The sequence below is a fragment of the Arachis hypogaea genome, chromosome 17 (genome assembly GCF_003086295.3).
Source record: "Arachis hypogaea cultivar Tifrunner chromosome 17, arahy.Tifrunner.gnm2.J5K5, whole genome shotgun sequence".
NCBI lineage: Eukaryota > Viridiplantae > Streptophyta > Magnoliopsida > Fabales > Fabaceae > Arachis > Arachis hypogaea.
In genome coordinates this window covers 22,480,338-22,507,783 of record NC_092052.1, presented here as the reverse complement: position 1 = coordinate 22,507,783, position 27,446 = coordinate 22,480,338, and the positions used below count along the sequence as shown (strand labels likewise).

The 27,446-nt window shown below is 29.6% G+C and overlaps 1 protein-coding gene across 1 annotated transcript; it reads right to left on the bottom strand.

Annotated features, from left to right (window-relative positions):
• Positions 1-4,330: 4,330 nt before the first annotated feature.
• LOC112767418 (probable O-methyltransferase 3) lies at positions 4,331-8,082 on the bottom strand. Its single transcript, XM_025813275.2, has 2 exons — positions 7,255-8,082; positions 4,331-4,825 (listed from the first exon to the last, which is right to left on the bottom strand). The coding sequence occupies exons 1-2, from the start codon at positions 8,038-8,040 to the stop codon at positions 4,520-4,522; spliced, it is 1,092 nt and encodes a 363-aa protein (XP_025669060.1). The 5' UTR covers positions 8,041-8,082; the 3' UTR covers positions 4,331-4,519.
• Positions 8,083-27,446: the final 19,364 nt, after the last annotated feature.

Here is a 27,446-nt window from a genome sequence, read left to right as displayed (position 1 = left end):
CTTAGCGGTCACTCAACGACATAAAGAACAAACTCATCGCGCCTTCACGTGTAACAACTCTAATTTAATTTTTGTACTAATGTGAGTTTTCCTTAAAATAATATTTAAAGCGAGTAGTTTTATTTTGACGAGTCGACTTCGAACCCCGAAGTAAAATAAATGGTAATATAATTTTATTATTATGTTATTTATTTATTTTACTTGCTCTAATTATAATGGAACCTAGATAATAATATTAATAGTATTATAAAGTCTGACTTTTACCGATAAAATTAATTATTAGTATTTCTTCATGAGTTTAGAATTGCTAATGCTTTGTCAAATATCTTTTAATGCCTAAGTTACTAATGCCATTTATGTTAGTAACTCATATATATTTAACCTTATTATTATTATTATTGACCGAAAGAAGAAAAAAGAAAGAAAAGAAACATGGAATCACATTAAACAATAGTGTTTCATGTTACACAAATTTAATCAGAGTTAAGTCTCAAAGTAGTCCATAAACTTACATTCGAGCCTTAAAATAATCCATGAAGTTAATAATTACTCAAATTCGTCCCCAAACTTGTACTCTGGGACTCATAATAGTCCCCGAACTTATACTCCAGGACTCATAATAATTCCTCAAGCATTTTTCGTTCATCGGAACTTTAAAACGTCGTCGTTTTGAACAAAAAAATTTAAAAAAAGGAAAATAAAGCAACTTCGTTTTGAACAAAAAAAAAGGAATTCCCTTCTTCTTCTTCTTCAACGCTGTTGTTCTTCTTCTTCAACTCTGTTTTTCTTCTTCTTTTTCAAAATGTCACAAAAATAAAAACCAACACCACAAAATATCACAGAAAAATAGCATTAATCAGAAAAGTTCAATCAAGTTAAATAGCATGCATCAATCAACTTAAACAGCAACAAGCACAAAAAATAGCAACAATAAAAAAATCAGTAATAATTACAGAATATAAAACAATTAAAATTAACCATTGTTGTTATATTAAAATAGGATCAACGGCAACAATCACCCAGAACATTAAAGAACAATGATTGAATAACTAAAAAAATTAAAGAAAAAGAAATTACCATGGCTGAGAGAAAGAACCGTGCCAGAGGAGAGAAGAAGGAGACCGAGTGGAGATGGAGACTGTCGAGCAGCGGCGGCAGTAAAACGGAAGCCGGCGAAAGGCAGCGGCAGCGAAGCTTGAGGAGAGCTCTTATGAGTGTGAAAGTATGGTTGGAAAAAGAGAAGGTATCAAATTAGAAAGGAGAAAGGGAAGGAAAAGAATCTCAAGTTGGGGGAGCAGAAGAGGAAAGGGAAGGAGAAGGGCGTTGGAGAAGCAGAAGAAAAAGGGAAAGAGGAAGGGTTGGAGGAGGGAAAAGGGATGGGTTGGGGATGGAGAAGGGAAAGGGAAAGGTTGGGAGAGGGAAAGGGGTTGGAGATAGAGAAGGGAACAGATTGGGAATTAGGGTGGGGTGGGGGTGGGGGCTGGAGCGTTCTTTCTTTTTTTTTTTTTTTTTGATTGGGAATTTTATGCTACATTTTTTTTCTTTTTTTTCTTTTTTTTTTGTTCAAAATGACGTCGTTTTAAGATTTTGATGAACGGAAAATGTTTGAGGGACTATTATGAGTCACAGAGTACAAGTTCGGGGACGAATTTGAGTAATTATTAACTTTAAGAATTACTTTAAGACTTGAGTGCAAGTTTAGGAACTACTTTGAGACTTAACTCAATTTAATCATCATCATATATTATCATCAGCATATCCTTTAATTTTTTCCTAAGTGACCGAACAAAATGAAGAAAAAAAAAAGGAAGCTTGTGACACCTAATTACTTATCATTGTAAGCATGACAACTAATCACTTTATATCATATCAATCATGATCAATTAACTTCATTTGATTTTCATTTCATGCACCGTGAGGAAGAAAGAAGAGTGACCGAGGGAGAGAAAGAGAGAGAACCGTAACCCATATTAAACTTTCAGCTTTGATTTTTTGCGATCCGTAACCCCAATTAAAAATCTAATCTGGTAAAAGTGTTCGTACCTAATCCTCAACGTGTTGGCATCACTTTTGATAGGTAGAAGTTGACGGTGACGTAACTCCCCTACCCCTTGATTTCGACCAACTGGAGTTCTAAGAGGCACAGATGATTCTGGATGTTTTCTTCTTCAACGGCTCGGTTAGAAGGCTTCTCCAGAGCTTCGAGTATTTTGATTTCGTACAAAAGTAGGATTTTGGTAAATTCTCATCGATTAAATTTGTGTTGGATAAGTGAATAGTTCTTGTGATTGATTATTGATGGAGTTTGATTGACTTTATATTGAATTTTATTGATATATTGTTAAATGTGATTAAGCTTGTGATTTGGTCATGATTGTGCTGCCCAAACTGTGATAATGAGTTTTTGAATAAAATGGGTGAGGTTTAATAACTGAGGAATTAAATTAAAATTTGTGAAAAATCGATAACCGTAAAATTCAAAAATAGATTAAGATTTAAATGTACTTTTTAAAAAAAAATAAGGAGGGTTTCGATTCTTGGTGAAGAGAATCAACCAAGAAGAATTATTTTTGAGGAAATATACTTGTATTTTTATGAAAAGATTGAGTTTAATATTATAATTATATAAGTTTTTCGGGTATTTTGGATAATAAATAAAGTTCAAGGGTAAAAATTTAGGGTTATTTTTATAAATATTGAGATAAGTGAAGTTTCAAACATAATTTTATAAAGATGTTGAGTTAAAAATAAAATATTTAAGAGTTTGAGGTTTAAAACATAGATTGTAAGAGTTTAAGAATAAAAGTTTTACGAAACTAAGTTTTTAAGAATAGATATAAATACTATTTATTTACCATTTAAAATATCTTATTTTGTTGTTATTATTATTTTATTATTAATATTATTATAGGTCAGGGAAGAGCAAACAGAGTGATCTTAAAAGCTTTAGAGAACGCAGACTTAATTAAAGGACTTTATAATTCCTTTCCATAAAACACTTAGGGAGAGGCGAGGGAATAATGTGAAAATAATTTATACTATGGAATGATAGGAAAGAAAAGTAGAAGAAAGAATAGAAAAGGAAAGAAAAATATTAAAGAACCTCTGCCATAGGAGAGCAGAGAACAAATATTAAAAGAATATTAAAGAACCTCTGCCACAGGAGAGTAAAAGGCAGGAATGAAAGAATGTATTAACTAAAGGGACCTCTGTCACAGGAGAGCAGAGGACAAAGGTAAAGAGAAAGCTTTAAAAGACTGTCTGCCACAAGAGAGCAGATGCGACCTTGTTTGGGCCTTAGTACCAAATGTATAGTGGGAACACCCACACACTGAGAACTGTTTTCTAGATATAAGCATATTAAAAGTCACACTATATGCAGCCTAGCCGTAAGACTTATAAGCACACAGTATGTATCTGGAAAGTCATATCTGGGACTCGTGCCCGGGTAATGTCGGGAGCGGGTAGGCAACCGACACATGAGCTCATGGCCTGCGATAGGACTAGACATGAATCATCCTTATTTGTGCATATTTGTTTGTGATTGTGTTTTCTATGATTGTGTGTGCTTGTGATTGGATTCTATGTTCTGCAATTGCTGAATTGGATTGTACTTTGTTGACTGTTGTTATTTACTGAGAATATAATAAAACGAACTAAACCAACTACTCCGATCCTACTAAGAACTCCCCAGTTCTTACCCCTTCCTTCCTTCCTCATAAGATGTGTTCGAGATTTCCTCCTCTGACGACAGTTGATGTTGGAGAGTTGAGTATGAGACTTTTTGGGAGTTTTTGTGATAGCCTAGCTTTTGTGTTTAGTCTCTCACTTTTGGTTAGACTCACTGAGAGAGTAGGATGTATATGGTTGACTAGGCTAGTTTTCGGGCGCCAGCTTAGGGGCTTCCTATATGGACTAGGGCTCGGAGTGTTGATCATGTATATAGTAACCAGATGTAAAGAGTTGTATGCTAACTTAAAACATGTATGACAATATATGTATATATATGTAAATAGTATGTATCATATATATTATTTCTGTCTCTGATGTTTGTGTTATTTTATTGTACTTACTGAATTATCTTAGTTTTTCAAAAATTTGATTCGCTCACTAATACGATTACAGGCTTAATAATAAATATTTAGTTAGCTATTAGGTGATCAAGTTAGTGACACTTAGTTTTCAGTATGATCATAACGTACTGGAAATTTGGTCGTTACAACACGTGCTCGCCATTAGAGTAGATTAATAAAAACAATTAATTAAAAAAAAAACAAACAACACATAACATGTTATTTTTTATTAATCAAATAATTATAATTTAAATTAATTTTAACAAAACAACTTAAAATTGTAATTTCAATTTTATCACGTGCATAATACGGGTTATTACAGTTATATATATTATAATCATCATAGTGATACTAGAATTCACCACGTGTGTACTTAAGCTATCTATCTATATAATCTCTCCTTTTAATGATAGAAAGATAACTATATATTATCATATGGTAAATTGCTATGGATATATCTCAATAAGAGACCTTAGTCCTAGAATTGGAATGATTTTGTAGTTGCGGAAACCGGCTGAGAATATTAAGTTGGCCCATTCTTCTTTATTTCTTTCCTTTCCTTTGAGGCCCACCATCATCATGATGTCAAAGAAGAGTTGTGTTTCAAGTGACTCATGATCACTCTTCTCATCCTCCACCACCATGTCTATAACAATAACCTTCCTTCCTTCGCCTTTGCTCATGCGTAGTGCCTCTTTGCAGTTCCTTAATATTTTCAAACATTCTTCGTCACTCCAGTCATGCAAAATCCACTGCTTTGTTAATCAAAATAATCATGATCAGTAAAAAGGAATTTGAATAATATATCAATTTTTGACCCATTCATCATGATTATCTTATTTATTTAGTAAAATCAGGGCATATGATAAGGATTTTAACTTTTAGAAAAGAAATTAATTTATGAGTAATAAACGGCTATTTAACTCACAGCAATAATATATAAACAAATGGACCAGATAGTTATATTAAAAAAAGAAAAATAAAGAGGAAAGCATATATACTTGACAAAATATAAGAGAACAACGTTTTTTTTAATAACGTAAATAATAAATTAAAAAATAAAAATTAATTTTAATTTTTTAAAAATTAAATTTTAAATTAATTAAAGAGAAATGCTAGGGGCCAGCAATTTTAGTGTTTTGTAATCATCAATTGGTTATCAATAGTGTTTTTAATGGTGTGAGATTACATCTAATGGTTGGAGATCACTCCCTTTTGTTTTAATGATTAAATACTGGTCAAAAAACACAAAAATTGTTGGCCCCTAGACTTTTCCTTAATTAAATATAATTTTTGTTAGTAGACCTGAAATGAAATCCGTTATTTATGTTGTTAGTATCTCTCATTATTCATTTAGTAGTATATATTTATCCGAAAATGTTTGATAACAAAAAAAATCAGTCAAAAACAGTTATAATTTGCTTTATTTAGTATTTATTAATTGTTGCGATAATTAATGAATGCTAAATAAGACACGTTGTAACTGTTTTATTTTTTTGTCTCTCTAACATTACCCATATTTATACAATGATGTGTATTTATTATTTAAGTTAGCATACCCTCTCTTTTAGTTTTGGGTAGCTGTCTCTCTCTCTTAAATAATTGTCAAAAAGAGTAAGATATTGACGTATCATTATTGTTAAAAAAATTTGGAAATTAATTTTTTTTAATTAATAACAATAAGCTAACATTTTTCTTAAAGCACAAAATCTGTTATCATATAAGAAAACATATTTGATAATTATTAAAATAATCATATGCTGCTACGAACAATTGGATTATTCAACTATTATAAATTCAATTTTAATAATTAATTAATTAACGAAAAAACTGTGATATAACGGGTATAAATAATTACAAATATATTATAATACACAAATACTGACACAGACACGGGATACGATACGGCACGAAATACGTTGATACACAAATTTTAAAATCTTATAAGATATAGAGATACACATACATATAAAATATAAAGTATTTATATTAGAGTTAACTGAATATTTCTTCGCAAATTGAAAGTATTTATAAGTAAAAACTTAATTAAATGGTTGACCGCATGTATTTTGGTAAAAATATTATGTTAATTTTAACATTTTTAACATGAAAAGGACGTAATTACAAAATTAAAAGCAGTATAGGGACCAATTGAAAAAAAAAAGTATATGGACCTAATTAAAAATTTGGTGAAACTATAAGGACCAACATAGTAATTAAACCTTAATTTTTTTAATTATTTTAATATCTTATTTTAATTATATTAAGTATTTAAAATAATTTTTTGTTTTAATAAATAATAATATATACTATATCTAAATTTATTTCAAGAATATATGTTAAGAATAAGACTAGACACACTGACACGTGATGATATTTAGGTGTGTTCAAACGTGTTCGAAGAAGAATTTTTTATTTTTTTAAGACACAGTTGGACACAATAAACACACGTGTCAAACGAGTATCAGTGAATATTGTATCTAAAATATGTCCAACATATAAACATGACAACTCAACGAAGTGTCCGTATTTCATAGCAAATAATACATGATAGTATTCATTAGTAGCATTTTTAGTGTTTCTATAATATTTTTTATTTTCTTTTTTTTTATTTTTTCTTCTCCATATATAACAACAATTCAAATTCTCAATATTTATTTATTTCTATTTTGTTAGTTAATTATTTATTTTAAAAAATTAATTTGCTGACAAAATTATTATTATTATTAATTTATTATATTTGAGACATTTGCTACATGTTTGATATGATAATTATATTTGTAGCTACTTTTATCAATGTTTAAGGTGGTTTTTAGTTTCATTAAATTTTTTAAATTAGGCCTCTATAGTTTAAATTTGTAATATATAACTTCAATTAGATTTTTTTAACTATTTGTTAAAAAATATAATTTTTTTAAATATTTGTTTTTATATTTGATGTAACATTATTAATATTCTAAAAAGTAAATATTTGAGGATTAGTGTGTTTTTTTTTTAGAAATTAAATAACAACTAGTAAAAATTTAATTGAAAATTCGTATCTAATATAAGAATCAAATTATAAACTTTTAAAATATAAAAAGTTAATTAAAAAATTAATAAAATTACAGAAATTAATATAATATTTATTAAACCTTTAATTTTATAATCCTAGTACAAACAACTTGTAATATTTTATTACCTTCAACAAGATGGCATTAGAAGGAGGAATAGCCTCAAACATGTCTCCTCCAACATATTTGAGGTTACCAGTTCTTTCCAAATCGGCAACAACATGTGGAAGGTCAAGAACAGTGCACTCTAACTGTGGGAATGCTTTGGCAATGGCCTTTGCAACAGTTCCGGTGCCTCCACCAACATCAACCAATGATTCCAAACCCTCAAACACTCCCTTGCACTTCTCATCAACTAACAACTTACTAACCAATCGAGCATCACTTGCCATGGCATCGTTGAAAATTTTATTGAGTTTAGGCACATGGCTTGCATAATCAAAAAATTCCGTCCCATATTCCGTTACAAATGGTGTAGGATCATCATTTTTAAACCATGTGGACATCTGGTTCCATGGTTTCATCGTAATGGGATCAAGCATGGCAGCCACAAGAGGCGACAGACTTAAAGGGTTGTCCTTAAGCAACAACATAGACGAATCGGTTAGAACATACCCAATTTCAACTTCGAGGTCGTTGCTGGCGACATCCTTGGTAGTGAAGAAGTTGGAATGGACCAAGATTCTCATCAATCGATGGACGAAGGAGGTTTTTGATGGATGGATTTGCAATGAAGCAACGAGTTGTGAAAGTGGCATAGGTTTGCCATAGTTGTGAATGACATCAGGTATGCCTAACTCAACAGCACATTTAAGAGACATAGAATTTATAAAATTAAAAATATGATTCCATATGTGACTTTGAGCTTTAACAAGTTTGGCATTATCAGCCTGCTCTCTACTTTGGAATTCCATAATAATATATATTTTTGTATAATATGATAGATAATTTGTCTTTTACGTGGAACCCCATGCTATCTATCTTGGTTTATTTATAAGGCTATAGTTTGTATTGTTTCTCCTTTCGCCTACCTAACTCATAAATGTGTGGGGAGTGATAGGTAAATAATGATTATCTTAAATAATATAAACAACCACCAATCAAATAAAAATATATTATATCTTAATTTAATGTTATTAATTAAATTTAAGATTAATTTACTCTTTTAATCCTAATAATTCATATTGTTCATACATTATTCAAAAATATTGTTGGTTATCTATATTTTTCCTAAATGTATTTGGTCAGTGCAGTACCTATATAATGAAAGGTAAAGAAATGAAAGACGTGGTTGTTATTGCATACATACATATGTATAATAGTTACACGTTTCATTAAGACACATTGCCACCATTTATTAATCATATCACTATCTAATCTTCATTCTTCTTTCTTGGAACCGAACCAAGATTTAAAGAAGGGAAAGAAAGAGAGACCGAGGGTGAGGGAGAAATCGTGACTCTCTTTGATCATTCGGCTTCGATTTTTTTGCGATATGTAACTCTAATAAAAAATTTAATTCGATAAAAGTGTTTGTATTCTCTTTCTTTACGCATTAACGTTATTTTTGTTCGGTAAAAATTGAGAGTGACGTAGTTCCTTTCCTTTTGAGTTCGGCCAATTAGAGTTCTAGGAGATACAGACGATTTCTGACGTTTTTCTCTTCAGCAGCTCGGTCAGAAAACTTCTCCACGGCTTCGAGTATTTTGATTTCGTACGGAGATAGAATTTCGGTAAATTTTCACGGATTAAATTTGTTGGATAAGTGAATGGTTGTTGTGATTGATTATATTAATGGAGTTTGAATGAGTTAATTTGGTTGAATTATTGTTGTTGATTGTGATTTGTTGGTTCGGCTATATATGAACGGCCAGCTGGGGTATTTTGGTGAATTTTGGGCTGGAATATCGTTGAGAATAAAGTATAAATTTGGTGAGATTTGATGGTCGAGGAATTAAATTAAAAGTTACGAAGAATCGGTAATCGAAAAACTCGAAAACGGATTAAAATGAAAGTAATATTTTGAAAGGAAAGGGTTAAAGGTTTCGGTTTTGATATAAAAGAAAGATTAGTAATTATATTGTATTTTTCAGGGGGTTCAAATATAATTTTATAAAATACTGAAGTTAAAAAAATAGAATATTAAAAAGTTCGTGATTTAGAAAGTAATTAATAAAAGTTTAAAAATAAGATTTTATAAACAAAATTTTAAAAGAAGATTATAAATATTATTTTAAATACTTCTTTAAAATTATTCATTTATATTAAAATAAATTATTATTATAATTAGTATTTATTAAAGATATTATTTTGTAAGAATATTATAATGTGTAATATTAATGAGTAAGCAAGCAAGCAAATTAATCCTAAAAGTTTTAGAGAACGCAGGCTTAATTAAAGAACTTTATAATTATTTTTCTTAAAACACTTAGGGAAAGGCGAGGGAACAATGTGAAAATAATTTATATTATGAACGATAAGAAAGAAAGAAAGAAGAAGAAAGAAAAGAAAAGAAAAGAAAAATATTAAAGAAACATCTGACACAAAAGAGTAGAGAGAAAAGATTAAAAGAATCTAAAAAATCTCTGTCATAGGAGAGCAGAGAGTAGGAATAAAAGAAACGAAAGAAAGAACGAGCTAAGATGATTATGTACCTGCTGATAACGAGCAGAGATATGGTGATGAGTCCACCGAAATTTGTTTCCAGAGATACATCGGCTAATCCAAGGGATGGTCGCACCTGTAAGACAGATGTTACTTACAAAGGTTATAGCTACATACATTGACTAGAGAGAGCCTCATCTGTAAGACAAAGGTTGCTTACAGAGGTTATGTTTGCATACATCGGCTCAAGAGAGTCGCACCTGTAAGGCAGAGGTTGCTTACAGAGATTATGACACTGGAAACCAAACTCAGACAAAGGTTGCTGAGTTGCGTCGGGAGCGGGTCGAAACCGACAGATGAGCTCATTACCTGCACTAGGGATAGACATACATCATACTTGTTTGCGCATATTATTTGTGAGTGTGTTTTCTATGATTGTGTGTGCTTGTGATTGGGTTTTGTACTGTTCTATAATTGTTGAATTGACTCGTACTTTGTTCACTGTTGTTGACCAAGTATATATAAAATGGATATAACTATACACCCCGACCCTACTAAGAACTCCCTAGTTCTTACTCCTATTTCTACCCCTTTCAGCTACAGGTGTGAAGGTTTAGTGCGGAGCTACAGGAGTATAGAAGATTATATTCACGACTTAAGTTGTTAGAATTTACTTTTTCCCTCGTCTTCTTTTGGTTTTTAGAGGGGTAGGATTTGTAATTTAGGTTCTTTGAAATAAGTCTATATATATAAAGATGTGTGAATATATATACTTTTATGGTTAAGTGATTTAAAATAAAGTCTCCTCTTGTTTTCTTAATTAAAGTATCGTTTCGTATTCACGAAGACTCAATATTAAATAAGCATAGTATATAATTAAAGGAATAGAGGTAAGTAGCGCTCGAACTTTTAGTACGATCATGAGGTACTAAAAGTTAGAGTGTTACACCTTTCCCCTTTCCCGAACCTAACCCCTTTTTTGTAGATCAGCACGTTGTCTTCACCTCCCATGACTTCTTTGCTTGAGACTTCGAGCTACTCGCCGTTGTGTATGTTGCCGTCGTCTCCTCGCTTGTCGTCTTCTCTTCGTCGTTCTTCTCTCCGTCGAATGTTAGTGGTAGAGTTTTTCACTTCTTTCTTTTATGTTCTGTTTAGTGGTTTTTGAATGTGAATGAAAATCAAATAATTAATTTTGTGTTGTTGAAAATGAATTTATTACTCTACTGCTATTTTTTTTATTTCTGAGTATGCTGTTTTTTATTGTTTTTTTTATAGATATATTAATTTCTAGTTTAGGGTGATTAATTGTTGCTATTTTTTAATTTTTATTGTCAATTGTTCTTGATTTCTGGTTCTGTTCAATCTGTTATTGTGCTGTTGGTAATGGTGTTTTTGATTTGATTTATGTTTGTGAGCTGCTATTAGTGTGGTGTTGCTTTATTGATTTTAGTTATGGTCTTATGGATGATTATTTAATTTTTGGCTGTGTAGTTGCTGTTTTTAACTTTGTGAATAATTTATTAATTTCAGTTATGGATGATAGTATTAATCAAGAAGCAATTATTGATAATAATACACCTGTGAATAATAATTTATTTGTCAATCTTTCTATTTCGAATGATGCTGCTAATTCTAATCTTCTTAGTTCTAACAATAGTCAATCACAAAATTTTTTTAATTTACGAAAAAAATAGATTTAGTTTAAAAATATGTTGCTCTATAAATAATGATTAAAAATTACAATATTAATATTATTTTGTTTATAAATTTTTTATAGAGATTATAATTATATTTTAAAATGTTTATTTATAATTTATTTATTATTTTATTTTAAAATAATTTATTTTAATTAAATTACGATTAAACTAATTAAATTAATAAATCAATAAATTGAATGATTCGATGATCCGATTCTTAAAATTTTGATTTATAAGGCTATGGTTTTAGGGTTTTTTTTTTTTTTTTTTTTTTGTAAGCATTTGTAAAAATAATCTCAATAAGTTGTTTTGTACGTGGAATCCCATGCTACGTAGCTTGCATTGTTTATAGGCCAGTCCTATGGTGACGAAGGCATGTGGTGGTTAAGCTTGGCAAAAGTTGACCTGCCAATAAAATTGTTACACATACGTGAATGAATCATTTTAAAGGGGTCTGTGGACAACCAATGCACTAGTGTGTAATAATGGAGGATGATCCTCTCAATTTGTTTTAATTGAGGGTGTAAAATGTAATTTTTAATTTTTTAATATTTTATTTATATTCTCTTAATAAAATTTATGATATTTATAATTTAATATTTAATTTTTGTTTAATTTATTTTTTATGATAAAGTTTGAATATTTAATAATTATTTATTTTTATATTTTAAAATTAAATATTAATTTTTACTTTTTTTTAATAAATAGACAAATATTTTTAGATATTATAATAATCATTTTTTTTAGTTTTACTTATTAAATGTATAGTAAAAGATCATATTTTATACCTTTAAATAGAAGTATTTGCGTTACGGTTTGGATCAGTTTTGAATTAAAAATTTATCTGATCTGAATATTAATTTTACTTGTAGTGCAATTTGGACGAAATAATTTTTTTAAGAAAATTTGATCCAATTTCAAGTGATTTGAATTGAATTTGCGATTTTGTAAATTAAAAAAATTAAATATACATGATAAGTCTTAACATTAAATTTTAAATAATCAACAATAACATAACAACAAGTCTTAATAATATCTTAAAAAACTAACAATAACATAATAATAAAAATAAAATTATAGATTAGTTAAAATAATAAATAAATAAATCTCATTTTAAATTCATAAAATATTCATTAAATAATAATAATATATGAATAACATAAAAATGTATAATAAATTGAATCTATTGTAAAAAAAATTTAATATAATAATAAAATAATAATATTATAATATATTATACACTTTGGATTGGATTGAATTAGTTTGAGAAGTAAACCTAAAATTTAATCCGAGTAGTTTGTCGAAAATAGAATCCAATCAAATTTAAATTAATTTGAATTTAATTAGTTTTCGGTTTGAATTAGATTTGATAAATGATTTAATTTGGATTGATTTAAATTTAAACATTTCTATTTTTAAGTGAAAAAAAATTAAGAGAATCTAATATCATAATTAAATATAGGTAAACAGCAATAACTGTGAGAAGTTTACCGTAATAATATAACTATGGTTAACATCTTTGAACATTACCACAATTAAGAACATATTAAAAAGTGTAAAAATTTTAAAAATTCAAAAACCTCGAATTTGAAAATTGGAAAACTGTCAAACCTATGAGAAATAGCATAAACCATATTATAGATTAGGGAACAGGCCAGTAGTCTAGAGAGTGTTGATTCACTTGAAAAAAAAAATCGATTACAAGTTTACAACAATAAATGATTTTTAAAAGTATTACAAAACTGATGTTTAAAAAATGAACAATCCCTATTGCAAGAAAAGCAACATGCCTCATGTAATTTTTAGTTAAACAACAAAATCTAAAGAAAGTGACATATCTCACGTAGCTTTTAGTTTTAACAACCAAATGGAAAGAACACTACACTTAGAGAGTGTAGTGTTTCATTCATTTATAAATAAACTATTAATTAAAATGTTAAAAGTAAATATAACTGGGTTAGTTAAATTAGTTCCTAAAGATAAGATATTTTTTAAATTCGTTTCTAAAAATTTTTTTAAAAAGAGTATGAATTAATCATATTTATCATTCAGTTACTCCATTCACAATTTTCAATTTTTTTTTTTACCAAAGATAAGAGACTCGAACCCGCAACCTCTTAATTGAGTATGGAGAGACTATGCCATTTGAGCTATTACTTATTGGCCATTCACAATTTTCATTAACGATTGATGATGTGAAATCTTAATTAATAGCGTACATAACACATAATATATTCAATTAGACGTTGACTATATATATTTACGAAAATCTATCAATTTAGTCACTAGGTCATATTGGGAATAGGGGTGGCAACACTACCTGAATCCGTGGGTATCCACTCCGCCCCTACCTGCTCGGAGCGAATAAGCAGAGCAGGTTTTTAATGAGGCGAGTTCTTGGGCGGGGCGAACGGAGTTGGTTTAGGTTAAACTTGCCCCAGTATATGATATATGTAATATATATAACATAATTAGTAAAATAATTAATAATATTATATCATATTTAAATTTCTATTTTAATTTATGTTATGTATATAATAATGGTCATATAAATTTTAAAATTTAATTTTATTTGTTAAATTTTAATAATTATAGGGGTGGGTAGGGATAGGGTAGGTACCTGCAGGAACAAGTTAGGGTTTAGCTTTTCACTACCCGCGAGTAGAAGTGGGACGGATTCGATGTGGGTTATTGTAGGGTGGGGCGGGGTCAGGTATGGCAAAAACTCGCCTCTACCCGCCCTATTGTTACCCTTAGCTAATTGGGAATAAGATTTTTATAATTATAAGGAGAAATGAGGGTAAAAAACGTATTTAAGCCAAGGGAAGAAATTTGTTACACAAATAAGCCAAATAGAAATCTAATTCATCAATCAACCAAAGCATGTTATGATGTAATTCGAAGCAACTTCTTTCGAATTACATTCCTACATAATTCGAAACAATATAGTTCGAATTATGCACAAGCGTTTTGTGAAGGTAAATCGAAGCAACTTGGTTCGATTTACTCATTGGTTTTGTTTGTATATAATTCGAATGGGACTGATTCGAATTACTATGCATTGAGCTATTACTCTATTACAAATTTTTATAGTATTCCAAACATCTTTTAAGTCATTTTTTAAAATTATTTTACATAGAATAAAATATTTTTTTGTGGTATAATTTAAAAAAATATTAAAAAAATTTATTAAACTATATATTTACTCAAATTTTAAATATAATACTCTTCTACATAATTAATAATTTAAAAATTAAAAAAATTATTTTATTTCATGCAAAGTAATTAAAGAGAAGACTAAATTTGAAGATAAATATTTATGCATATAGTCAAATTTTAAATAAAATACTCTACATAATCAATAATAATTTAAAAATTAAAAAAATATTTTATTCTATACAAGACAATTTAAAAAAAAGACTTAAAAGATATTAGGAGTATTATAAAAATTTATAATGTCCCAATAATTTAGATAAGTAAATGATAAAAATATTTTTTTTAATTTTTAAATTATTATTGACTATGTAGAGTATTTTATTTAAAATTTGAGTACATATATTTCTAAATCACTAGGACATTACAACTCTTTATAGTACTCCTAACATTTTTAAACCATTTCTTTAAAACCATCTCCTAGTACATATATTTTATTTTATTTTATTTCTTTAAATTATTTTGTATAAAATAAAATACATGTACTAGGAGATGGTATTAAAGAAATGGTTTAAAAATATTAGGAGTACTATAAAGAGTTGTAATGTCCTAGTTGAAACCAAAAATTAAAATACGGTTCGGTGGGCTTATAAAATATTTTTTATTATTTTTAATGGAATATGATAATAGTTTGGGATAAATATTGAAATGTTTACTGTTTAATGCAGCAGACCTCTGGAACAGCAACAACAGCCCTGCAAAGAACCAACAGCACAGCAATCCGAACAAGAAGCACTTGTTGATGTGTAAGTTTTACTGCTTATACAAATACCGATAATTTTGGTACACTACATGGTTTAATTATGGTTCAGTTGAAACCAAAAATGAATTCAATGTATTTTTGTCTTTGGACTCTCTTCTATTTCTTACAGCTACCCTCCAGAACCCGAAAAGCAGGGCGTTACGGTGTCTCTTACGAGTTCTGTAATTGAAAAGTTAATCAAAGATGCCTATATCTATGAAGTTTCTGATGAAGAGTAAGTTTTACATAGAAATTCTTTTTATTAATTTTAATGGTATAGGATAATAATTCTGGGTTGTTATTGAACTATTTTCTGTTTAATGCAACAGCCCTGCCGAAGAACAACAGCAACAATCCTAAGAACCTCCAGTGACACGGCAATCAAAACAAGAAGCACCAGTTAATGTGTAAGCATAAAATTCTTTAATATCATTTTTGTTTAATATCATTTCGGTTCACTATAAGTTTGGATTTAGGTTCACTATTAGTTTGGATTTTGGTTCACTATAATGATTAATATCATTTTTGTTTAATATCGTTGTTAAATATCTATCATCTTGCAGTGCTGCTCAACCTAGGCAAAGGAAAGATGAAAGGCCTTCCTTTAGCCTTGGGATAAGTCCACGCCAGCATCTCAACCAACTCAGTCCTCTCAACCGAGTGTTTCACAGCTTGAAATCCTGGAAGAGACGGTGGTAGATGCTGGAGTGATGGCAGCATTAAAGTTTGCTGAAGCAACAACTTCAGAGCCAACCTTACCAGCTGTTGAAGTTTTTAAAACCCCGGAGAAAAAGATAAAAATCACGAACGAGTTGATTGAAAAGTGTTATCATTGGATGACACATGTGAAACGGACAAGAGATAGTAGCAATGAATATGATGCAATATTCGTCTTGAAACATGAGGCACTTTACGAGGGGTTAAGACAATATTTTATGTCTCTAATGCCTAAAGAACATGTGCATGCCACGATAAATTCTTTGCCAGTTGCAATAACGTTAATGATTTTTCTAAACACTCTTATATGGTATATCTCATAAATTTTCTTCCTGTAGGCAGTTAGTATACACAGTATGATTCTCAACCAAATAAAAGTTCGCCGGTATCAAGAACAAATATACATTGTGCCGCTGGATATTGTGGTAAGCTAAATTTCTTATTCGCTGCTGATTGCTGTTTGGTTAAGTGGGAATGTTAATATTGATTCACCTGATGGTTATGTGTTTTATTGAGTTCTTTTGCATGAAGAAAACTTTTCTCTTGATGATTGAATGTTTTTCAAGTATTATTCAGCACATAAATTGTGTTCGGTTCAGTGCATGAATTGTGTTCGGTTCAGTGCAAATGTGATTTAACTGATATTCGTTTTGCAGAATTTTATGTTGGGAACACATGGCGAGTCCTACACTGATAAAAGGACAAACAAGGCCTACCGGTTCGATATTGAACAATATGCCCACCACCGCCGGTTTCTTGATAAAAAAAACTTGCATCGCATCCATTTGTAAGTTGTAATTTCTAAAAATTCTTCGATAATTCTCTTGTTTGCTATTGTTTCGACTGAAATATTTTATTATTTTCCCAAACTTCAGCAATTTGTGCCAATTTGTAATGGAGCGCATTGGTGGTTGTGGATTATCGATGTCAACAAAAAGAAATTCTATGTGCTTGACCCTGTCAATAAGCTGCCAAAAGATATACCTGAATTGAGAGTGAAACTGAACAAATTTGTTGTAAGTTATTTTCTTGTAAATTATTCAAATTATTCAGTACATGAAATGAGTTCGGTTCACTGTTGTTGATTTATTTTTTTTTCAATTTTTTCATACCTTTCAAGAATTAATAATTTCTAAGATGAGGGTTTATACTGGGGCGAAACCCTTAATGGAGGATGGACTAGGAGTAGAAGCAGACTATATCCTATTAAATGGTCAACGTACAGAATAATAATCTTTCTCTTCTATAGTGCTATTTTTAATATGTTTTATTTTGTATACTATTAATCATATTATACTCAATTCTTGCTTAGCTATGATTGTGGAATATACGTCATGAAATGGCTCGAAACAATTGATCCATAAAAGATCAAAAGCGGGAAGAGATATAAATATAGAGCTCGGACATAAGTTAGTACTTTCTATATTTATAAACTTCTTTCTTTTCTTATTTTAGTTGGGTTCATTTCTTATATAACTAATTCCTTTCAATTGAAATGTAGGAAGAGATTGATAGTTTCAGGTACCAATATGGTCTGCACATTCTGTTGCATGAAATGAACAAAATCAGAGACCAAGTGATTTAGGAATTTGAAGCAATAAGACTCCCGAAGCCATCTGCTGCCCTCTCCAGCCCTTATTGTAAATTCACATATGGGAATTTAGATAGTAAATAGCATATACTATGATTGCCTGGTTGTAATTAACAATATTTTGTTTAACTTGTTTAAAAAGCAAAATATGCTTACTTCAAATGTATATATGTCAATATTAATGTAAATGTTAATGTTAAAATTTATATTTGATTCAAGATGGATTACTCATCTGAGATGTTAATTTATATATCTGTTGGAACTGTCTGGCTACTGTTTTATTCCAGGTTCTCAGTGATTGCAATCACTGTATTTACCAATACATTACGAACACCAAAAGAACACAGTGAACCGAAATTAATATACTGGGTGAACCGAAAGTTGCAAACACACTGTATAGAAATTCGGAGAGCTAAACCATGAACCCCTAAACCCTAAACCCTAAACTCTAAACCCTGAACCTTGAACCTATAAACCCTAAGCCCTAAACACTGAACCCTGAACCCTAAAACCCTAAAACCTTAACCCCTAAAACCCTAAAACCCTAAACCCCTAACCCTAAATCCTAAACCCTAAATCCTAAAATGCTAAACCCCTAACCCTAAAATGCTAAACCCTAAACCCTAAACTCTAAACCCTGAACCCTAAACCCTAAACCCTAAACCCTGAACCTTGAACCATGAACCCTAAACCTTGAACCCTAAACCCTAAACCCTAAACCATAAACCCTGAACCTGAACCCTAAACCCCTAAACCCTAAGCCCTAAACCCTAAATTCTAAATTCTAAACCCTAAACCCTAAACCTTGACCCCTGAATACTAAACCCTGAATCCTGAACCCATAAACCCTAAACCCCTAAAACTCTAAACCCAAAACCCTAAACCCTGAAAATTCATCCAATAAAGTGTTTTAAAACTCCACCAATGTAAGTTAAAAATATTTATGTTACTCTTTTAGATTTTTTTAATAATTTTTGTTTAATTAATTACACAAAAAATGTAACTAGCACTACACCTGATTCCCGTTTCTCAAAACAAATTCTAATTATTCAACTTAGAAATTAATACACTAGACGAATCGAAAAACTGCATATATCAATATAGAATTTCACAAAAAAGTGACTATTCATTAAAGACTAACAACAGTCAGAAATTAACACTGCTATAACCATGGTGAACCGAAATTTGCTCATGGGTGAACACAAATTTACATTAATAAAAACTAAAACTTGTACAATCCTCTCTTGGATAATTCATATATGGTGCATTGTAAAGAGTGGAGCTTGACTGAATTGATGATCCGGAGTCTAAAAGGTTCAACTACAAAAGACATAATTAATTGTATATTAGCAAAATGAACAATTGAATTTTTAACTAATAAAAAACAAGTCACTTTTACCTCGCTTGGAGCTGTCTTTTTCTTTTTCTTCATGGCATTTGAGATCTTTTTTTCCAGGTTTGATCCAAGTCTGTTCTTGAGCCGGCCTCTTGTTTTGACACGTGGTGGGCTTTGAAGGTCATTCACATTGCTTAATGTCGCTTCTTCATAGGTTAACAAACTTTTTCCTTTGCTTCTCTCTTGGTATTCTTCCATCTCAGCCGTGACCTTGTCAAATGCTCGGTGCAGAATTCCGGTCAACTCTTCAGACTCGGATGCAAATTCACATATATTGTGCGACTGAAACACCAATTCGTCAAATCTCTTACTTCTCGTCTCCAGTAGAGGTTCATCTTGGCTGCTCTTGATGTGTGTATGCCTCCTCTTTATGTTCTTGCTTCAGCGTTTCAATATGTATCTCGGTGCCACGTTATCCACTCGCTCAAAACTTAGGACGCTTAGGGAATGGCGGCATAATATGCCCCTAGACTCAAACAGCAAGCAATGGCACTTTACATCTCGTGATACTGCGTCGTAGGTGACGACAAACTTGTTGAATGTGGAGTTGGAAACCTGCTCAATGACTTCATATGTTGTGAAACCTAGGGTGAAATGCATTGATCTTGTGATACAGTTCACTTTACCTCTGAATTGAGCTTGAACTTCCCTGAACTTCTCATGGGTATATAGATGCTGAAACTGTGTCTCTATTGCTGATTTTGTTGCGCACGGTATCACGGTGTGAAAATCTGCAGCATAGAATTCTCTCTCTACTTGCTAGACAATTGTCGTATTGCTTCACGAATTGTCTCATGGAGCTATTCCGTGTGATGAACTTGTTGAAAAATGAATGCATGCTCTCACTCCTTTGCGTGATTCTCATCCCGACCCAGAAGTGGTGATCCAAGTAAACTGAAATCCATATATGCCGATCCTCGTACAGCTCTGCAAAACAAACCGAACCCATAAGGTGTGGTGAACCGAAAATAGTGCATGCTTTGGGGAAAAAAGATATGAGCATGAAAATAATTCGAATTGAAATATCAATTACCTTAAAGCCACTTGTTGCCTCCGAGGCCGTACTTTCTAAGGAAATCAATCCAGTTTCTGTCAAATGCTTATTTTGTATACGAGTTCCAAACAACATGGCTCATCTCTTGTTCAATTTCGTTGTGTCCCTTGTAGCCATTTAATTTACTTGGGATCTTCTTCATAATGTGCTAGATGCACCAGCGGTGAATTATTGTTGGCATGCACATCTCAATTGCCATTTGAATCGATGCGCATTGATCAGTAAGAATACCTTTTGGTGCCTTCCCTCCCATACAACGTAGCCAATACTCAAATAGCCATTTGAATGATTGGATGTCCTCATTTTTCATCAACGCGCATCCGAGAAGTGTCGATTGGCCGTGGTGATTCACATCCACAAAAGAACCTAAAACCAAATTGTACCTGCATAAATAACAAGCAAACCGTAGTGAACAGAAATATATACATGCAATGAACATCAAAATATATTTGAATGAACCAAATACCTGTTTGTGTTATAGGTGGTGTCAAATGAAACCACATCTCCGAAATACTCAAATGCAGCCCTGCTTTTTCCATCGGCCCAGAATGCATGTTTAATGTAGTGATCGCCTTCAAGGTTGAGCTCAAAGAAGAAATTTTGGTTCTTCTCTTTCATTCTTACTAGGTACTTCCCAAATTCTTTGGCATCGTCTTCTTCGGATATATTCCGTACTTCTCTTGTGATGTAATTCCTGACATCTTTTTCTATAAAATCTAGTTCACGGTGGCTACCAGCTGCTGTCACAAATGATTGGTAAGTTTTGCTCGGTCTAATTCTGACTTCCTCATGGGTTTTGATGGTGCGACGCACGAACATGCTAAGCTCCCTGTGTTGTTTGAGCATCTCAGCCTGGTCTGGACAACAAGGATGTGAGTGATTCAAAACAACCTTGAAAATTGTCCAAAAACCAACATCCTTCATTATGTGTACGTAAATTCTAGCTGGACAATTTAACCCAGCTGAAGGGTTTGTCTTCAAAGTTGGAGATATCTTAGATTTCCACCTCCCCTTTCTGGTGCATACAATTAGTTGATTCTTAACCTTGTCTCTATCCCGAGTCGTGTTCCTTATTTTCGTAGAAAAACCGGCAAGTTTGGAATAATGTTTGTAGAACTTTCCAGCTTCTTCTAGTGTCTTGAAAATCATTCCCACTTTTGGGACAAATTTTTCATCCACAACACAACTGGTCTGCACGGTGAACCGAAATCTTAATTACGGTGAACCAAAATCTTAATTACGGTGAAACAATTATATAGTGCTTAGGGAACAAAATAGAATATATTCGTCTAATTTTTTTAGGCTCCTTTCTGCATACCGAACCGAACACATGGATGGTGAAACAACTCTATAGTACTTACCGAACCGAACAATTACTCACAGTGAACGAAACCATTATACAAAACCAAATTTAAAATAACTCTGTCTACAATTTACATATTATCAATTCAATTCAATTCAATTCAGATACAGATCACCTCAGTCCATTCAATTCAATTCAAATAAAATTAGCAATTACATTTCGTTGAATTCGATTCAATAATTCAAACCTCATCAAATTGATGCGTTTCGGAAGAATTATCCAAATCGCACTCATTCAACTGATTTAAAGTTGATTCATTTATTGTTTCAATTCAGAAGTGCAGATAGAAGAAGAAAACAAAGAAGAAGAAGAACGACGAAGTTAATTACGTTAAAGTCAATCCAGATCCATAATATAGAGAAGAAAAATGCGAACAGAGGAGAACAACGAATTTAATTAGGTTGAAGAAGAAGAAGGAGAAGTGGAAGAGGAAGAAGAAGAAGAAGAATAAGAAGAAGAATGCGAATAGAGAAGGAAAAGAAGAAGAAGAAGAAGAAGAAGAAGAAGAAGAAGAAGAAGAAGAAGAAGAAGAAGAAGAAGAAGAAGAAGAAGAAGAAGAAGAAGAAGAAGGTTTACGTTGAGAAAGGTTGATCACGCAAAAGAAGGATTACGTTATATACGTTATATGAGGCGCGTGTAAAACAAACGAGTGTGGGTGGGGGAAAACGCATGAGGTGGAAGGTACTTGGATAACATCCATGTTATTTTTACATGGATGTAGAGCTTTTCCTTATAATTTTTTAGTTATTATATAAATAACTATAAAGTTAACACAGATGTTTTTAAATTTTATCATGATTAAATTTAAAAAAAAATTAAATTCTTAAATTAATTTATTCAATTGATAAATTTACTCATAATATTCATAAATTCATACACATAACATCCATTATTTTATGTTAATAACATCCATAATTTATACTCATAATATTCATAATTTCATACCTATGATGTCTATAATTAATAAATTTTTATAATTAATATTATCAAATTTTAAACTATATGTCTTATTGTATTTTTCAAATTATCTCATATGTGCACTAATAGGTCATGATTTTAATTATTTTAATATTTTTATTTAATATTCATATGTATGCTTATTTATTGATTTTAATATGACGAGTTAATAATTATTTTTTAAAATTTATTTTTTAATTTTTGTTTATATTTTATTTTTTATTTTTTAATAGTCTATATGTAAAATATAAGTTGTATAGTAGAAGTTGATAAAAATTTTTAACTTAATTTCCATAATTTTTACAAAGAATTGTTACATTTAATGGATAATTATGTGATTGAGAGATGTTAGGGATTTGATTTGGGAGAAACTAAAATTAATTTTGGAAAGAACATTAATAACTCCAAACATACAGCAAAATAGTAAGTGATAAGAAGAATAAGTGATAAAAAGATGTATATCACTTACTTATTAAGAGAATAAAAATTTTTATGTGATATTTTTATATTATAATTATTTTTTGATAACCTAACATCACTCAATAGAATATATACTACTGTAGTACATAAACGCTAGGTTACATTTCGAAAAAAGGGTTGCTTTTAGTATTCTACATTATGGTGATTAGTGTTTTAAAAAATATTCATAAAATTAAAATAATATTTTTTATTATTTAATAATATTTTTTAAAAATATATTACCAAAAAAATAAATACCAAAATATAAAAAAATGTCTTTAATTTAATAATACTCTATAATCATTATTACTATTATTACAAAATTTTGACTAATTATAAAAATTTGACTGTCGACTATACCATATATGAGATGAGTCTAGTCGAGAAGGACTTAAGATAATTTGATAATCACATGTAGTTTTATCTGATAACACTATACAGAATTTGGGCGAAGTAAAAGAAAAGACATAGAATGTTCAACTTAGATGACAAGATCCTTTACGATCAAGACAAAGTCGTAGATTGTGAGATCCTAAGAAAAAGGGAGAAGATAGATGATCGTGAAAAAGAAAAGCATTCTGCAATCCACCCTTGTGATCTATAAATAGAAAAAATTTGTTAGAGACTTCAATTTGCACACTTCATAATCACACAAAATTCTGCAAAATTCAAGTCACACTAACACCAAAAAAAATCTATGAAGTACAAATACACGTGAATGTTCGAAGTCAACTTTTAATTCATTTTACTTTTATTTCTTGCCTTTACATATTTTTCTTCAAACATTTTACTTTCTTTAATTCTAAATTTTACTTTCTTATCTATTTTAAGCTTTATTTATTTTTTATGTTCTATTTATTATTGTTTACATTATTTGATTCAACTTTTATTTCATGAATAACTGTTCGACACATACATTAAATAAATTATAGGTTGAGTTTACTCTTTTAAAATAAATCGTATCTACTTTTTGAATTAAAATCTTAATACAAATTTGATTTAATATTATTATATTTTATCAAAATTACTAAAAATCAAGCAAAATAATTACTATCATGCATATTTATAAGCATACTGAAATTATATATATATATATATATATATGCTTGGTTTATTAGAGTACGAGCGAAGAAAGTCGTTCCAAATATATATATATATATATATATATATGCTTGGTTTATTAGAGTACGAGCGAAGAAAGTCGTTCCAAAATTGTTTTCATCATGTGACAAATTCACGATAATTGTTTCAGAAAATTTCAAGGATTCCAAATGTTGGATGGTAATTTATCGAATACATCGTTTTATTATTTCTTTTGTTTTCATATTCACAATAGAAATTTTCAAATTAAATTTTCTTGTTCGTTGTTCCTTTTAATTTGTTGGATCCACATGGATGGTTTACAATACAAAGGTACGAAAATACAATATGCAATCTTAACCATATGATGCTAAGATCACAAAATAGGGATTTGTTTTTTTGTTACCTAGTTCCTACAAAAATACTTGTGCATTTATTTTTAGAAGACTAAAATAATTTATTAACTACTTCGACCACAAACAATTTGATACAAAGAAGGCCCTCAGGTGCAACCGGTTGCCCTTCTTCGTTTCATTATTTTAATGATACTGCTAGAGAACTAACTAAGATGTAGTTAATTTGGAGTTAATTAGTTAAAAAATAAGTCTATTATAAAAAAAGAAAAATAATTTCTTACTATCCTTGATAAATCGTGGGAACCTGATAAAATTTTCTTATTGCTTCTTCTCATTGTAAATCATTGCTACTTAGCACGATTTACACTTTTAAATATAAAATCATAACTTATTTTCTAATACAATCAAATAATTTTTATTAATCAAATAAAGATATGTATGTTAGTCTCTTACAATTAATATTAAAATGTACTTACTAGTTTTAGTCCTTTAAAATGAACTACAATCGTATTTTAATCTTATTAAAATTAATACTGAAATAATATTTTAGCCTCTTATAATAAATTATGTAGACATTTTAGTCTTTTTTGAGTCAATTTCAAATTTTAGTTTCTCATATAATTTAACAAACTTTAACTTAAAAAGATATTTTTTAATATTAATTCTAACATTTAATTCTTGTTAAAATATTAAAACGTATATTTGATTTCTTTTATAATATTAGCCAAAAATATTTTCAATCATTTCATAATTAATTACAAAGACATTTTATAAAATAATATATAATATATTTTTAAATTTAATTAATATTTCCAGTGAAAGTAAAAGATTTATTAACAAAAATAATGAGAATCTACTTTTAATTTGTTAATATTAATAGTCAACTTTAATATTTAAGTTATAATTTAAAATTTATAATTAATTATTTATAATTTAGGATCTAAATTTAGGATAAATAAAATAATTTTAAAATAATTAATTGATATTGGCTTAAAAAAAAATAGATTATTCAGTATTGGTCAAATGCACATACATTATGATGCAAATTCTGACCGGAACTCAGTTCAACAATCCGGTCCATTAGAAGGTTGTACAGATGCAAGAGAAGGAGTAACACTGTAACAGGCCCAAATAAGAATAAGAGAGAAAGAAAGGTCTCTTATTGAATTAGGGATTATCAGATGGAAAAATAAGAGTTAGAGCACAATAGAGAATGAGGAGGAGAGTTAGTTAGGACTTGGGTGGTATACTTTGGGAGTGAAGGGAGAGAGTGGGGTAAGAAGAATATTATTCAGTTAGGAGTAGTGTCCGTTTTCTTGGACTCGAAGACAAGGACATTGTTACATTGTATTTCGATTGTTGAATCAAATTTTTTCAATTCCTCCATTTTCTTGCTATTCTGATTTTTGCTTTCTTCTCTATTATTCTTATAATTCTGCTTGTGAATTTTGGGTCTAATATTTTTGGTACTTTCACTGAGAGATTGACAATGGAGTTAGGAACTCCTATTTCTTATTTAGAAGACGTTTGCAACCAAAATTGATCTGAAATCGCAGCTTTGCAACGAGAATAAATCGAGATGTTGGCACAAATTACGAAAACTCAGAAGAGAATGGGATCCGTTGAATTTTCGGTAAAGAACATTATTAAAAGAATATTATAGACATTTTAAAGCTGAATATTAATCAATTATTTTTTAACACATAATATTAATCTATCTTATCATTGTATCACATATCACTTAACCTGACATATTACATATATATCATCATATCTAACATTTTAACTAATATGATCAATTTAATTTTTGATAATATCTAAAAACTAAAATAATTTATTTTTTAGAAGACCAATTTAAGAAGTATGCGATCTTTCAACAACTTTAATTAATATATCAAAAAGTCTATGATGCACGGACATCGATAGAGATATGGGACACGACACGACACGGGACATGTCGATACGTGAATTTTAAAATCTTACATGACACGGAAACATGTATATATATAAAATATAAAGTATTTTTTAGATAAATTGTAATGATATTTTGATATTTTATTGATATTAAAATATAAATTAAAATTTTTAATTATTTTTAATGTCTTATTTTAATTATATCAAGTATTTAAAATATTTTTTATTTTAATAAATAATATATACTATATTTACATTTATTTTAAGAATATATGTTAAGAATAAGACTGGACACGCAGACACGTGATGATATTTAGGTATGTCCAAACGTGTCTGGAGAAGAATTTTTTATTTTTTATTAAGATACGGTTGGACACAGCAGACACGCGTGTCAGACGAGTGTCGGTGAGTGACGTGTCCGACACACGGACACGATAATTCAGCGAAATATCCGTGCTTCATAGCAAAAAGTATATTAATCTAAAATTATTTTATTATCAGAAATTCTTGAATTACTATGTTTCTTAATGTTGTGTTCTTTCTTTCAATTATTTTTTTTCTAACGAATCTTCAAATTTTGTTATAAATTCAAATATAATTAAAAAATAAATGAAAAGATCTTAATTTTTTGTCAATAATTTATTTCTTACAAAAATTATTGGAACACTTGTCAACAAATAACTTATATCTATGAAATGTTTAAATAAGTTTGAACCAAATCTGGAAGTACTAATAGGACATGAAAATAGATGTATTTTTTCAACAAAATGGGGCTTTTTCCACAAAATCAGTATTGACAAAACAACACTTCACACTTTTTCATATTATAAAAGCATTAATGTCTTTTAAGAAGCCAAAGATTTTTCTCCAGATTAGAACCATGGTTTTGTCTAGTTCATATCTTCGATATGTGTGGCCATTACTTAGCCCATATCCTTCTCTGGAGCTCTGGGCCAGCTCATTAATTAGTAATAAATGTCTATTTCATTTAGGATTGGGTTGAGTATATATTAATCGTAGGTGAATTTTATGGTGTCTATAATTTAGTATTTAATTTTTGTTTAATTTATTTGTTGTAGTAATTTTTGAATATTTAATAATTATTTATTTTTATATTTTTAAAATTAAATATTAATTTTTAATTATTTTAATAAGTTAGACAAATATTTTTAGACAC

What these genes read in the sequence shown, in the direction of transcription:
- LOC112767418 (XM_025813275.2), bottom strand. Translation starts at nt 8,040, where the DNA reads ATGGAATTCCAAAGTAGAGAGCAGGCTGATAATGCCAAACTTGTTAAA. An exon ending in CTAATGCCATCTTGTTGAAG is followed by an intron (nt 4,826 to 7,254) that starts GTAATAAAATAT and finishes TTAACAAAGCAG; the next exon opens with TGGATTTTGCATGACTGGAG.